Source organism: Thamnophis sirtalis, unplaced genomic scaffold (assembly GCF_051295495.1).
Source record: "Thamnophis sirtalis isolate CommonGarterSnake01/CBP01778 unplaced genomic scaffold, rThaSir2_p1.2 scaffold_6, whole genome shotgun sequence".
Lineage (NCBI taxonomy): Eukaryota > Metazoa > Chordata > Lepidosauria > Squamata > Natricidae > Thamnophis > Thamnophis sirtalis.
Window position 1 is genome coordinate 60,908,855 of NW_028261386.1, and position 16,189 is coordinate 60,925,043.

At 34.1% G+C, this 16,189-nt stretch overlaps 1 protein-coding gene across 12 annotated transcripts in view; it reads right to left on the minus strand.

Moving 5' to 3' along the window:
* BIRC6 (baculoviral IAP repeat containing 6) overlaps positions 1–16,189 on the minus strand; it is a 148,626-nt gene that overhangs the window by 76,099 nt on the left and 56,338 nt on the right. For 6 of the 12 annotated variants that reach the window (XM_014059024.2, XM_014059009.2, XM_087717964.1 and 3 more), the window contains exons 33-44: positions 15,508–15,635; positions 14,717–14,848; positions 13,361–13,576; positions 12,175–12,358; positions 11,024–11,179; positions 8,686–8,819; positions 7,355–7,508; positions 6,655–6,813; positions 5,740–5,894; positions 4,626–4,752; positions 2,075–2,185; positions 125–258 (exon numbers count right to left, since the gene is read on the minus strand). In XM_014059024.2, coding sequence (XP_013914499.1) covers positions 125–258; positions 2,075–2,185; positions 4,626–4,752; positions 5,740–5,894; positions 6,655–6,813; positions 7,355–7,508; positions 8,686–8,819; positions 11,024–11,179; positions 12,175–12,358; positions 13,361–13,576; positions 14,717–14,848; positions 15,508–15,635 — 1,790 coding nt within the window. The remainder of the gene's footprint in view (positions 1–124; positions 259–2,074; positions 2,186–4,625; positions 4,753–5,739; positions 5,895–6,654; positions 6,814–7,354; positions 7,509–8,685; positions 8,820–11,023; positions 11,180–12,174; positions 12,359–13,360; positions 13,577–14,716; positions 14,849–15,507; positions 15,636–16,189) is intronic. The other 6 variants (XM_014059046.2, XM_014059031.2, XM_087717963.1 and 3 more) reach the window with 2 other exon arrangements.

Here is a 16,189-nt window from a genome sequence, read left to right on the forward strand (position 1 = left end):
ATTTCTCTTAAATGATTAACATTTATCTATACATGCTTTCAACTGACTACCCAAATAGTACAAAAATGAAGATGGTATATAAATCAAATCAGCAAACAAAATTAATATGAATACAAAATATTACCTGTGGACTATGTTGATTTGTTCCATGGGGATTTGTTCCAGAAAGAAACTTCACTAAAATATGAATAAGATTAGGATCTGATACCAGTAGCTGGGCAGTACTTTCCTGAGATGTAATGGCACTACTAGAACCAGCTGTAAGACAAATAAAAAAAGTTTGGTTTTTCTTCAGCCTAAATTATAGTACCTATGACTCTGAAATATTCATTCTATATATAAAGTGTTCTGAAATTCTAAATTTTAAAATACATTCCTTTCTAACTATCAGAATTAATTTGCATGTTCTAGGCAGTACCTGAATACATTCCTAAATGCCAGGAGGATTAATAAGGTAGGAATTTCATTCTGTTATTTAAAAGGGACCCTGGTCTCTAGTTGCCTTGGTGAATGTCTTAAATACTTAGCCATAAGGTACCAAATTTCTTTCATAGCTCCATCTGCCACTTTCAAAACAAAAGAAGGGCCACCAGTTTCAAGCAGCCAAGCTGTATGGGGAAATACATGTAGGAGGAGCAACAGCTATATTTATCAAGATTATTTATCAACATTATCAAAACTGGGAATAAACAGTACATCTTTGGGGCTAACTGAATTTGGAATCATGGATGCTTACAGATATTCTCACAAAATAACAATAGCAATAGCAGTTAGACTTATATACCGCTTCATAGGGCTTTCAGCCCTCTCTAAGCGGTTTACAGAGTCAGCATATCGCCCCCACAGTCTGGGTCCTCATTTCACCCACCTCGGAAGGATGGAAGGCTGAGTCAAACTTCAGCCGATGAGATTTGAACCGCTGAACTGCAGATAGCAGTCAGCTAAAGTGGCCTGCAGTACTGCACCCTAACTACTGTGCCACCTCGGCTCATACTATGAGCAAGTCTTTAACAAAGTATTGGGTTGTACATATTCACAAAATACACATATACCAGAAGATACAATAGACCTAAGGATATATATGACTATTCCACTTTAATTGTCTTCCTTTTCCGTATAGGTAGCCATACCGCACAAGCAGGAATCTATATCCATCCAGTTTTTACTTGCTAAGAATGCTTATGCAGCCTATGCTAATAAATGTCAGTTATCTGCAAAATGTATCAAGCTAAAAATGTTTTGAATTCTCAGAAATACTTTGTTTCAAATCCATAATCTGTATTTTGGGCTGGAAACAGCTGTTCTGACTTTATTGGAAATGCCCCAGCCCTTTCTTAAGTGTTTGGACTCAATCTGAATTTAAAACAGAATTATTGCAAAGTTAATACATTTCAGACTAGAACCGTATGGAAACATTTTTTGCTTAAGGCAGAACATTTTAAACTCGAAACAACTGTTTTGAACCCCAAATAGTCATACACTCCTAATAAATGCATTTAGAAATTGATCTTTTCTTTCAGGTATGTAAATTTTTCAATTTCTTTTTAAGAACAGATTTTTAAAAATTAAAATTAGATGCTGGACGCATGAAAGGTATTTTCAGGCATACTGCTGCTAATGGAGATATTACCTATCCAGTTATTGCTATCCACTATTTATTCAGTATAACCTTATGAAGTTGATATGGCCTACACCAGGGGTGTCAAACCCACATTGTTACAGCGGTGTCACGTGACATTATCAGGACTTTTTTACCCTTCGCTAAACTGGGTGTGGCCAGCACGCATCCGGCCTGCAGGCTGAGAGTTTGACAGCCCTTGTCTACACAAAGCATATTTAATGTAATGATCTAGTATGCTGTGAATTGAAATCTAGATTCATTTGATCAGTAATTCCCCATGTTCCACACACTGAATTAATATAAGAGGTTCTTATTTTATGCTGATATTTTAACAAATACACTGATTAAAATGAGGCATCAATTTTTGGTGTCTACTACTTTTAGTCAAAATGTTTTTCAAAATTTCCTATTTTTTAAAACGATAATTACATTTCTAACTTAACTTGAACTTACAATTGAACTGCATGTTTGTCATGAGAGTTAGGCTGTGAAGTACAAGGCACCATGTTCGCAGCAAGGTATTAGGATACCATGCCAAGACAGTCAGGAAGCTAGTTACTGATGCTGAAAAAAAAAAACCAGACAAATCAAAAATTGCATATCACAACCATAAGTTGCAGTTTTTGGTATTATTGTTGAATTATTTGAAAAGGTTAAATAATGATCGTTTTTTTAGATAAGGGAAAAAAAATCATTATGTCAGAGTCTTTAGTCTTTGGATCTCCCAAGCTAGTAAATGAACTACATACATCACTTAGGAATAACATGCATGAAACTGGCAGGAAAAACTGTGATAATTTCATCAGCATTCAAGATAAAAAAAAAATTATAACACTCTGGTTTTGCTTTAGCTTCTATGTTTCCTCTCTGTTGAAACGAAGACCAAGACTTTTACTTATTTATTGGTAGCGGTCTTATTCCTGTATCCACAGCAATTAACAGAGTTGCTGTCATAGAACTGTCTACAGCCACACTACTTGGGATCATTTTACATGTTGTCAGTTCAGAATATGTCAAGATCTGCACGCAGAAATCAAGCAATTTCCAACATAAAAACAAATTCAATGTTGGACATCCGTGCAAGAATTTGATAATATATGAAGCAGCATTTGTTGTCTTACTTAGGTAATGAGCATACGGCATATTAATGACCGAATTAGTCAACTGACCCTAGGATAAGTATTATTGCTCTTTTTCTTTACAGACTAATAAAAAGAAGTAGTAATATATTCCTAACCCTCAAGCTTGTACCTGTGTATTGCACAGCGCCTAGAGATAGAAAAATGGAAGAAAGCAGGCACCAAATCTTTGGGGGAGATGACCAGTCTAGATAGATGAAATATAAAGGTGTGTGTGTGTGTGTATGTGTGTATACATACATAGTCCTCAAGTTACAACCACAATTGAGCCCAAAATTTATATTGATAAGTGAGACAATTATGGAGTTTTGCCCCATTTTACAACCTTTCTTGTTACATTTGTTAAGTGAATCACTGCAGTAGTTACGTTAGTAACATCGTTGAGGCTTTCCTATTCACTTTGCTTGTCAGAAGGTCGCAAAAGTTGATCCCATGGCTCCAGGATTCACTTATGCTAACTAATCTATGAGAAAGAATCATTATATTATATAATTATATAATATAATCTGATTATATAATCTGCACATTTTATAATTTTAAATACTCCTTAATTGTGTATTGAGTGTATTGAGTTTTAGCCTAAAGGCAGGCTATCTACCGGTATCTATCTATCTATCTATCTATCTATCTATCTATCTATCTATCTATCTATCTATCTATCTATCTATCTATCTATCTATCTATCTATCTATCTATCTATCTATCTATCTTTCTATCTATCTATCTATCTATCTATCATCTATCTATCATCTATCAATCATCTATCAATCATCTATCTATCAATCATCTATCTATCAATCATCTCTCTCTCTCTCTCTCTCTCTCTCTCTCTCTCTCTCTCTCTCTCTCTCTCTCTCTCTCTCTCTCTCTCTCTCTCTCTCTCTCTCTATCTATCTATCTATCTATCTCCTCTCTCTCCTTTATGTATTCATCATTTTACTCTCAGAATGACTTTTGGTTGTCTACCTAATATGGGAATCACCTAAAACAGTGTTAGAATTAAATCCAGTTGAAAGCTTCATTCATTTTAAAGCATACTTTAATGTGGGAAAAATGTATTCCAATATGTTTTATTGTAGAAAGAAAAAGTGGATTCAGGAATTGGTTTTCAAATATAAAGTAACTTGATATATAAAGGACTCAAAGTATCCATCTCCCATCTCCTAAGTTGTCCTCAACATACGACCACAATTGAGCCCAAACTTTCTGTTGATAAGCAAGACATTTGTTAAGTGAGTTTTTCCCCATTTTACAATCTTTCTTGACACATCTGTTAAGTGAATCACTGCAGTTGTTAAGCTAGTAACAATGCTTCTCCATTGGCTTTGCTTGTCAGAAGGTGGCAAAAGGTGATCACATGACCCTGGGACACTGCAACCAACATAACTATGAATCAGTTGCCAGGTGTCTGAATTTTGATCACATGACCATAGGGATGTTGCAAATGTCACGTGAAAAATAGTCATATTTTGACTATAGATAAAAATAGTAGGAAATAAGAGACATAAGATGACTTAAATGTATATAAAGACTGTTATATATGGCACTGATAGAAAAGATATATGAAACAGATATAGATATATGAAGATATAGATATATAATATTTACATGTACAGACAAAGGAAACACAATGGATATGTAAAAGAAGTATAATGTGTTGCAAAGATATTATGTTTATATAAACAAAATTTTAAAAAAATTAAAAAGAAAAATAGTCATAAAGTGCCGTTTTAACTTCAAAAGGTCACTGAACTGATGTTAAGTCAAGGACTAACTGTAGTACAGTATACTGAATACAACAGAATCCCAGTATTTTTAAAACTACTGATTTAGATCAATGCAGCAGTGACAGTGATGCAACTCACCTTGATTTAAAGGAATGACAGGTGTCCGGTTGGCATTGTATAAGAAAATGTCAGAACAGTTGTCTTTAGTTCCAGAAGTTCCAGAATTCAGGCTTAACGTGAGCCATAACTGTAGTAGGGACTCAAGCTAGAGAACAAATATTACAACTGTTAGCAACAAATATTAGCAAATATCTAAAAGGCATACTTAAAACAAGATAACCATGTAATTGAGAACTTGCAATTAAGATTTCAAACATCAATTTTTACTTTGGTTAACAAACTACTGTTGCAGACTGTATTATTTCTGTTATATTTTAATTTGTATGGTTACTAAAAGCAGATAATAACTAGTTTGTCAAAGCAGCAATGTAACATCCAAATTAGTGTTTGCTCGTGTTTTACTGTTACTGAGAATATTTTTGTTTCTTTTATTGGAGCTTAATAATTTGCTTTTGTTCTTCTAAGTTCCGTTGCTTACTTGAAAACTTAGGAAGATACTTATTTTGAAAACATAATTGTATATACTAATGAAAAAATATCAGAGTCCAGAAGAGGACATTATAAAAATGTAACACTGTAAATCAGTTTAAATATATGTTATAACTAGATACGTTGAATGAATGTTATGTGCAAACTCATCCCACGAAACTACAGTTTAAAGCACCAGTGCATGGCTTCATAGATCCTACATTAAAAAATGTATTATATTATGTTTTAATATAATATGTGAGCCATGATCTCTAAAAATGCATGCATATTTTTAAAAATGATAAAAAAGTTTTTAATTAAAATTATGTTATTAATATTTTGTTGTTAACTAGCACTTTACCTATAAGGATTATCTCAGCCTTAGAATATATTGTTTAATTTGCAAAAACATCATAAATAATATTCATCTGTCTGTATGTATGTCTGTTTTGGAAATACATATCTATTTATTTTCAAATATATTTATTAAGGTAAATGTGACAGAGTCAAATACTTTTATTAGAAACATCAACGTGAAAATACAAACAGCAGACTAGGGGTCAACTCAGTAAAATATAGTGCCGAGTGAGTGTACATTTCTTGATACTAAATGCCAACACAGAATATGAACTTTCTACAAATACCAAGGGCAACAATTATGTACCTGAACATGATGGACTTGTAACATGGAAAATAGTTTATTGAAGCATGTGCTTAACACTGGAATGGAGGACAACTGGATAATAAACTGATTGTTTTGATTTGAAGTGTGCAACCCACGTAGCAAAGAATCATCTGTTCCACTAGGAGACTGAGTTACTAGCAAAAAAAAACAAAAAACAAAAAACCAAGATATTTTTAATTACAAAAGAGAATCACATAGTGTTTGTCACTGAATGTGTTATTCTTCCAAAATATTGTGATCAGTTTCCCAGAACTCAAACTGAATTAAATAACTTGAAAAAACAGATTGATATAATGATAACTTAAGTTCAAACTACAATTAGTCTGGCAAACATACTGCTAGGAAATTGAATTAAATTCTTTGTATATCCTATGTCAGGGGTGTCAAACTAGTGATGACACATTGTTGTCACATGATGTATGGCAACTTCCCCCCCTTTTGCTAAAAGGGGGGTGGGCATACCTGGCCTGCGGGCCTCGAGTTTCACACTCCTGTCCTATTTTCTAGAAAGCACCTATATTAATTAATGTTTTGTCATTTTTTATATCTACATGCTTATTGTTATATACTGTAAATAACCACCAAGTTGATAAATATTAGCTAGACAAATTGTCACTTGTTGAAATAACATCTTAAGAACATTCTAAAAAGATAGATTTCCCAAATAGGGAACTCAAGTACAGTACAAAAAAACCCTCTCATATATATAATATGTTTATAATGAACTATGAAATTAATAGGATTTGTAAAATTAGGTGTATGCTGGGAAGTTCATATGTGCTTAATATGTAATTATGCCAATTATACCTAATTGTGATTAGGTATAATTGACATAATACAATCACTATTCAGCTACAAATTCCAGACTATCTACAATAGGAAGAGAAAGATTACCATAACATTCAGAGATGTTTAGGTTTAACTGTGCAAAATTACATGTAGGAGATGTATTGGTCAGGGCCTGCAAAATGGAATCAGCTTCCAGGGTAGACATCATTTTTAGCATCAGTTCTGCTTGGTGTTCCAATCCAACTTCTAAACGTGCATCTAAAGCTTTGAAAAGAATCATAAAACACATTTGTAAATTACATTAAATAGGTAAAACTCTACATGTTTTAATATTGTATTAAACATTAATACGTTATTAAATATTTGTTTATTCTTATAAAAATAAGAGTTTTGACTGATTCATACATTTGGAAATACTTTTAAAATGGATTAAAATAAAAACTAATTATAAAAATGTGCAAACGTGAGCAAAGAGTTAAATACATCAAGTCAGAAAGATCTTTCCTCTAAGTAGCAAGACATGGTTCCAAGACAGAAAAATGTCTAGTTCTTAACTTTAAAATATTTTTTAAAATGCAACATTGTTTTTATAATCTTTATATGCTCACATGTACATCTCTTGTGTAATATGATACTGGATCAGAGTTTCCTAATTATTATCTCTAAAACACTTTTTAAGCATAGTTTGCATAACTATGTAAATATTTTGGAAATATGTCCAAAAGCGAACATGTAATTTTTTTAAACCACAAATACAGTATTTTATGAAATCGGGCTGCAAAGTAAAACTAGCTGATATGCTTACCTTGAGAGACTGATACACTCACAATCTGTGATCCATTCTTCTCAGTTGTAACTGGTGGTTTTGCCACAGAAATTCCAACACCTCCAATATAAGGATTGTAATTGTATGTACCATAATCTGCACCCCAGTAATCGTACCAGGTGCTACTTATAGGCTTTATAAAATAGAAAAAATAATAATTCATTGATCTGAAATTCCACAAAATAAAAACTTGTGTGTGTGTGTGTGTGTGTGTGTGTTCAGTATTTGTATCCTAACATCATGATCTGTATCTATAAGGAAATCAACAGCCTTTATTTTTGCCATATAAGCTGCCAACTATTACTGGCAGTTTTCAGATCAATACGTTCTTTCACTGAACTATAATTTTGACGGTATAAAGGGAATGGCCCAGCTAATATTTACAGCATTTTTTCCCAACTCTTTATTGGACCATTATTTTGTATTATCACTCCAATCACCTGCTAAATGGTCATGCTGAAAGGAGCTGAAATTCAAAGTGTCTTTGAAGAAGATTGCTTTACATGATCATATGCTCAGAATGAAAACAAATGAATTATGAAGTATATAATAATTCAAATTCAAAAATTACAATGTTGTATAAATAGATCTATTACTATTATGCTCAAAATCAAATTCTAGCACAGACATGTTTCCTATTATGACCATTAAGTCCTCTGAATGTCCCTCCTTCTACAGTTTATTTTAATCATATGCTGTGACACATGAATGTAAAGAATGTCACAGATCCAAATATAATTAAATACTTAAGTGGCCTCTGTGGTGTGACATGTCTAGAATCTGATCTGTGGTTCAGATTTACCACCTCAGTATCAATAATATGTGCCCACTTTCTGGTTATGAATTGGTTCTACCAATGTAATACTGATCAGCACTATAATATTACTTCATGTGTTCAAGTTTTAATGCTGGTTTAAAACACCTGATTTTTGTTATAAGCAATAAAATATATTTCCTCCATCATTTTTAAACATATATTTATAAGTTTTTGCCCCTCTTCCATTTCTTCATATACGAAAATAACAAAAAAATTGTTAAAATGATGCATTTTAAAATCATTAGGATTTTACGGAATGTCTAGAAATACCTTAAGACTCTTACTCTTAAGAGTATTTGTCAGAATGAAAATATAACCTGTATATAAAATAACCTCATAATAAATCTAAGAGGTTTATAATGAAAATGATATTGGTACCTATGTATTGTACAGGATTCTACCACGTCAATATCAGAAACACACATTTGAGAAAGAGCTGAGATGGTGTCACAGGTCTTTTGCAGCTATTTTAAAAGTGCATTATGTTCCATACCTTGAAGACTTTTGCTGCCAGAGGATCTTTTTCCAAATCAATATCTAGTGGATCAATGTCAACTTCCATCAGGTCTTGTAATAACTCAAGATCAATGTCTTTGTCCTTTTCCAAAGATGACAAAGGTGGAGTACCTTTGGATGATTAAAATAGTTCATTTATCTACTGAATTTACAGACCATCCCATTGACATGACTCAGAGCAGCTTACAACAATAAGAACAACAATAAAAACAGAAGTTTACAAACAAAATACAGGCAGTCCTTGTCTTCCACCCATAATTGAGCCCGGAATGATGCCAGCTGTGCTTGATATTAATAGCAATAGCAATAGCAGTTTGACTTATATTCCACTTCATAGGGCTTTCAGCCCTCTCTAAGCGGTTTACAGAGTCAGCATATTGCTCCCAACAATCCGGGTCCTCATTTTACCCACCTCGGAAGGATGGAAGGCTGAGTCAACCCTGAGCCAGTGAGATTTGAACAGCCGAACTGCCGAACTAGCAGTCAGCTGAAGTAGCCTGCAGTACTGCACTCTAACCACTGCGCCACCTTGGCTCTATTAAGAGGGCCATCGTGTGACAACCAATGTTTCATTTTTTCCAGAAGCCATTAAGTGAATCACCATGGTTCTTAAGTGAATCCATAGTTGGTAAGTGAATGCTGAGATCATTAACTGAATTCATTGTTTGTAATTGGCTTTTTTTTTTTGCCGGAAACCAAATATAAATGCAGATTTCCAGCAAAAATATTGTAAATCATGGTTACATGAATGTGGGATTCTGTAAACAGCTGAGCACCAGAGAGAGGATTCAGGCCTCCTGGGCATGGGGTGGAGGGAAAAGAAATTGTGACAACTATGTCATTTGCTAGTGTATTTGCCAGCTATGACATTTATTCCTCTAGTGTGCAGAGGGATTGCTCTCCCTAGTGGGGATGGAGAGAGAGTCTAGGCCTCTCTGGTACAGTCAGGGCCCTGGCCCTCTCTTCTCCATAACATGTCCAGGAAGCCTGGACCACTTCTCTGGTGCTCCACTTAACAAGTGCAACTGGGAGAACTAGGATCATAGTTGGTGAATGAAATGTTGCTCAACTACAAAAAATCCTAGGCCCATTTGTGGAGGTGGAGGATTACCTATAGTTTGCAACAAAAAATAGAAATTCTTTGTCTATCTACTCACTAAGTCTTGGAATGTGAGCTCTGAATTTCTATTATGCACAATGTAGGGGGAAGAAAGTAAAATAAGGCTACATTACACTCTAGAGCATGCTTGTCCAGCATTTTGGCTTGCCTGGGTCGCATTGAGTGAAGGGAAATTGTCTTGGACTGCACATAAAATATGTAACATAGTTAATGTCTATAAATAACAAGCTTTAGGTTATTTTTTTTAATTATCTTTTGAGTCCTGTACTAACTGTACAGGGCAACATGTGGCCTATGAATCACAGATCTGACACACCTTCTCTAGAGATTTGCATCTGTTATAGACTGCATCAAGTTTTCACAAATCAAGGCAATAGCAATAAAGAAGAATATTTGTCGTTCAGGGCTTGCTTGTTTTCATCAGTGCTAGTAAGGAGTGCTGCTTGCTGTCAGTTTATATTTTGGTTGCTTGCCTGCCTGTGTGGGTGGTGGCCGTCTTAGAGATTCTTTGGTTGGGCTGTTTACTGGCAGTTTATTGACTGGGGGCACTGCAAACTATGCAAAAGAGATAATTAACCAGCCCCCCAAAAGAAACTACCAGTACTCACCACTCAGATCAGCACAGATTAACTTCAAGGTTAACTTCAGACCAATAATCAAATAAGCAATGCCCCAATCAAAAAACTGTCAAAGAGCCATCAGTAAACAGCCCAACCAAAGAATCTCTAAGACCCCACCCCACCCACAAAGGCAGGCAAGGAACCAGATTATAAACTAACAGCAAACCACTCTCCTTACTAGCACTGATGATGTTACCTAGTTAGGTTAACAAAACGTCTGCAAGAAAACAAGCAAGCTTAGAAGGCAAATATGTATGTCCCAGAATAATGTTGCAAGATCCAATCTGGAGTTGGTCATCGGGACCAGGGATTTATTTTTCTGAGCTTTCAGAGGAACTTCTCTCTAGCAGACTGTTTGGGCTATTTTGTGGGTGGTGTTTATATGCTGCCTGGTTATGTCTGTGGCTTTTTAGGTGCTGAGTACTAAAGGTGCTCAGTACTATTTGACACCAGCACAACTGTATACTTTCCAAACAACTACTGGAATCCAAGAATGTTTAGCAGAATTGCCAAAGCAAAAAAAACAGAACAGTTTTAAACAATTCAATGCCATTATGCAGGTTATATTGATTTACCTGTAATGTCATGTGATAAAGGCTCATCAATAGTTTCCACTAACTGAGCTGCAGACTGCTGAAGAGCATCATCTGAGTCCCCAGTTGAAGTTCCTGCCTCCTCTCCTACTGCAGCCTCCTCCATGGCTTCAGCAGCTACTGGAGCCAACAGTTCTCCTGAATGGTACAAGGAAGAGTTACCCGCGTAGTCAAAGTTGGGTATCAATTTTAAAAGAAGCCTGATGGAGACTGACACATGTACCAAAAGATTATATAATCTAAATATAATTACCCAGGTACCTTGCCCCCTCCCTCAATGAAAGTATTTAGAGCAAAAAATAGTCCCAATGCTGAGACATGGTGTGGAATTGTGGGGCCTTATAAAAGCTTCCTCACTGGAATAAGTTCAGATCCATTTAAAAAAAAATCATACTGGGAATTGACAAGTACATATAAGCTTCAGCGGTCAGAGCAGAAGCAGGTTTTCACTCCATACAGTCACTCAATAATTAGTTAAAATAGTTTTTAACCTTTTGGCAGAGGATCCATTCAATAGGCCCTGACAGACTACCCAAAATATGTTTAGCGGAACAGTTTAAGTACGTCTCAGCTCATCTCCTGCATAAGCTGAATTACTAAAGTTGTTTCATAGCATGGGTTTTCCAACCAATATTTACTCTCCCAGGCAAAGGAAATTTTCAAACAGAGTCCTGAATATCAGTACCCAAGGAAACATGGTGTTATTGGCAAAAAAAGGCCTTTAATATGATTGGCTAAGAACGAAACCATTTTCCAATATGAAAAATATCTGCCTATGAATTTGATGCAATTCTTATAAAGGGCCTATTATAGAGCAGGATTTGAGGTGCTAAAAATGGGTGCTTCCCTCACCTACCGTATTATAAAATGGCGTATAGAGAAGGAAGTTCAGCTAAGAACCTGTTATACCAAACAAATTGGAATATCATATACCGACAAAATATTTTTTTCTCTATTTACCACATACATATTTTATTGTTGCATTTTTAAATCTATTTTGTCCTGGAATTAGTTCCTGTATTTTATCTTTCTTTTGTTGACTTTAATATGGCTCAAGACTAATTCTCCTTCACTGTTCCCTACCGCAGGTAAACAAAGCATTTTCTATAGATAAAATATAATTTTTAACAAACCTGCTAGAATATCTTGCAGCATACATGTCAGAGAATACTGAGCCCACGCTCCTCCCCAAGAGATATCACCTCTGTTAAAGTCTGTTCCAACCAGAAGCAGTAGTAGCCTTTCTAACTGAGCTTCATTCACAATTTCACACAAATGAATTGTAGGCCTTGTTGCATTTGCAATTCTAGCAAGAACCTGAAAAAAAAAACAGTAGACAAAATTCTCTTTGCCGCAACCTGTTTCATATCTATGGAGAACACAACACTTCTACAAAATAAAGATTTGAATATTTAGCAACTGTCATTTACACTTATATTTATAAATAATGGTAAAGGAATTTAGAATAATATCAGAAGTATTAATAAATCAAAAGAAGAAATAAGATAATCCTTCTGGTTTGAGAGCATATGTAACTTTAGTTTGATGCCTTCCATCTGTAGCTTGGGGAAGTTCTTCTCATAGAGTCCCTCCCATTTCTAATTTCTTTATTTTTAATTTTACCTTAGAAATTGCAAAGTTGAAAACTATAAGAAAATATGAATTACTAAAGTTATTGTACTGTAACCAACAGTGTTTCTATCTAAGTGAACAACACTTTCAAAAACTCCCAATAAAATTTTGGTTTATTTCCAACCACTACCTATGCTGTGATGATTCAGATTTTTGCCAGTTATCAGGAACACAATGGCAACATTTTTCAGAGGCAACGTCTTAAGTCAAGAGAGGAAAAGAAGCAAAATTTAGGTGCTCTAGTTAGCATAAATTAAAGTTCATGTAAAGCAACACTGCTAGTTGATACAATCCACAGCTTTTGCTTCACCACAGATGGATTGAGAAAAAACATAGATGATTTTATATAAACAGCTAGGAAAAGGTACATCATATTGATGGAATTATATTTAAAGCCCAACAACCAGCTTCCTTCTCTTATGGAAACTTACTTATTGAAATGTAATTCTACCAGAGCAAAATTCCTTGGGATCAGAACAACAGTGCAAGTTTTACATTTTTTATCCTCTCAAATCATGCTATTTTATTATTTCTCCTTCAAGGGGCTGAAGTCATCATACTTTTGCATGACAAATAATTATTCAGAAAGAATTTTGTGAGAGCTGCTGATCCAGCCTAGTGTACTAAAATGCAAGTTTCAAGTTTTGATCAGGTTTATTTCTTTTAACTGTATTGCATAATACATACCTTGCAGACAAATAACAGCAAATCTGCATGACAAGTAAAATCCATGGACAACAGAAAGAGGGCCAATTTCTGCACTACTGAGATACAACGCTCATGTGCCAATGTAAATGGAAGTGGCTCAATTTCTGGAGTTTCTTTTGCAGTTGATACTTCAGTGTCTAACGTAGAACGGGGCCACTCTGCAGTCCGTCGTAAGCGTATCAAATCCTTAAAGTGCTACATAAATCATAAACACAAACACATTTGTCATTATTCAATTATTCATTGAATCATGAGTCGATAATTTCACAAACAAATAAAGAAAAAAAAACCCACATAAATCACTAGTATCAATAACACAGTATTTCAATCAAAAAGAAATAAGAAAACATTGAGTTACCTTATATAAGCAACATTGAGTTATCTATTGTAAGCCTTATATTACAATATTATGCAATTAGTCCAAATAAATACATGTCTATTTAACTAAACATACATACGTTTATTTCCTAAATCACAGCATGAATAACATTTGTTGTTCTCAAATTTATAATTCTTATAAGAAACAAATTAACTGATTACATAAACTATTATTCAACTATTATCACACTGAAACCTTTTGATAAGACACTGGATAAACTTAGTCTTAACAGTAAGGAATAGTAGTTGGAACATACAATGGTTTCTAGATTAGATGATGTGAAAACACAACCATAATGGTATGATTATTGGTCTTCAAGTGAGGATTTCTCAGCACTTTGTACAATGTGACTCTAACTCTAAGACGGGTGGTAAATAAATTTAATAAATAAACAAATATTCCTAAAAGAAATAATTGAAACCGATAGCCAAAACTATTTCAGACAATTCTGTTGACCAAAAAGTGCTTAATTAATACACCATTTTATTTGAAGAGCATCCTATACCATATAATAAAAGAATGGATAGTGAAGGGGAGTTGTTTTAAAAAGACAAATCCAACTTCCTTTTCCCTTAATTAGTAGCATAATTATCTGGATACAGCTCATGTACCTCTTCTGATGACTCAAAAAGTGCACAGTTGGAGAATTGTTGAAATATTCTAATTTAATCTTAAATTTTTATTATAAGGAACTGTCTTGATGTGAATAACCCACAGCATTATTTAGAAAGCAGCTTATATAAAATATATGTACATTTACATACATATCAACAGGTATCTCTGTTAGAACTGATTAGTTCTAAAACCAGAGATATAGCAGGTAGCTGAATAAATGAGTTAGGCCTTAAGCGGCATAATAAAATCATATGTGGAAAAAATGAACCCAAAACATATTTGAATTTGCAGAAAAAGATATTTCTGCACGAGACAATAAATATAATTGCAGAACATCATACCTTTGACGTGGCCTGCTTTAGTTTTGCCTGTTCTACTAAAAGTTTATAGGATGATCCTTTGTTGCTTTGTATTTTTTCTTTTTCCATCTGTTCCACCAAAGCCTTCTGTTTTGCTTTTAATAAGTTAAGTTGCTAAAAGAAAATGTTAACAGTATATAAAAATGTATATAATAAAATGCAAAATAGATATGCACTTTCATAGGATGGTCAAGTTAAAGTTTTTTTTAAAAAATTAGTTTTTATATTTATAAAACTTTAACAGACTGCCAACAGACCTGAATTACAAAGCCAGTTTCAGTAACAGATTTAAGGTTGCAGAAACTGGTGAGGCTTCAAATACTATATATAGGAGCAGATATTTGTCAAGTGTTTGTCCTCATTGTCAAGTTTTCCAAACGTTGTATAATGAACAAGTTAAATAGAACAGTGGTTTCTCACATTTTTCCCTTCAAAGTTTTAGACTTATGTGAAAACTCTTCTTCTACCAAAATGGTGGAAATCTCTTATTCTACCCTGCAGGGCACGCATAGGATTTCCTTAGATCCCTTGTCTGCAATTATTATATTGTCAATATTGTCAGTATCAGTCACACTTTCAGTTAGGTTCATGGTTGCTGTGGGAAAGTCAGGCAACTGGAATTTTCTTTAACTTGCTTCAGTGCATTCCAGCTACATGCTACCTAACTTATAAAATGTTGCTCTGAATATAAAACATGAATGGCATCTCAAATGCATAATATCCTCCTATAATTTAGAAGAAAGAGAAAATCATTAGTATGAGCTAGAAGTTACCTGTTTGTGATGAACAAGCTGTTTCCTGATCTTTCTGGAATATAACCTATCTAAGCTACTGTTGCCTTTTGAAGATCTATTGAGGCTCTGTGTATGTAAATTATTATTAATGAAACTCCACTGATTGCCTGAAAAGCAAAACAAAATGATATTTCAAATTTGGTAGTCAATGTTTTACACACAGACCACATATATACACAGAATCATGTTATCTTGAAAAAAAGAAAAAAGTGTTAGTTTGTTAAAGGGTACAAACATTGATTGTTATTGTTATGGATGCTGGGAAAACAGCTGATTTAGCTTCATTAAAAGGACCAGAGACGGTATTTAGAAACAGCTAGTTTACATCTTTCAAAACAGGACTTTTTAAAAATGAAATGTTAACTGAATGATCAAACAAACAAACAAACAGGTAATTTTTTTAAAAAGGAAAGTAGAAAAGACATTAAATGTTGCACAAGAAAATCAGATGAGAAAGGAAGTCCTATGCAATAAATCTGTGTATATCAGCCTGTGATAAGCTTTCAGGCTGAATGGCCTTAACCTCATCTTATATTATCCTGATGGATCCCGATCCATCAGCATTTTCAGAGCTGATGTGAATTGTTTTGTAGTGTGTACAGGTAGTCCTCGACTTCATTTAGTGAGCATTCAAAGGGACAATGGCATTGAAAAAAGTGAC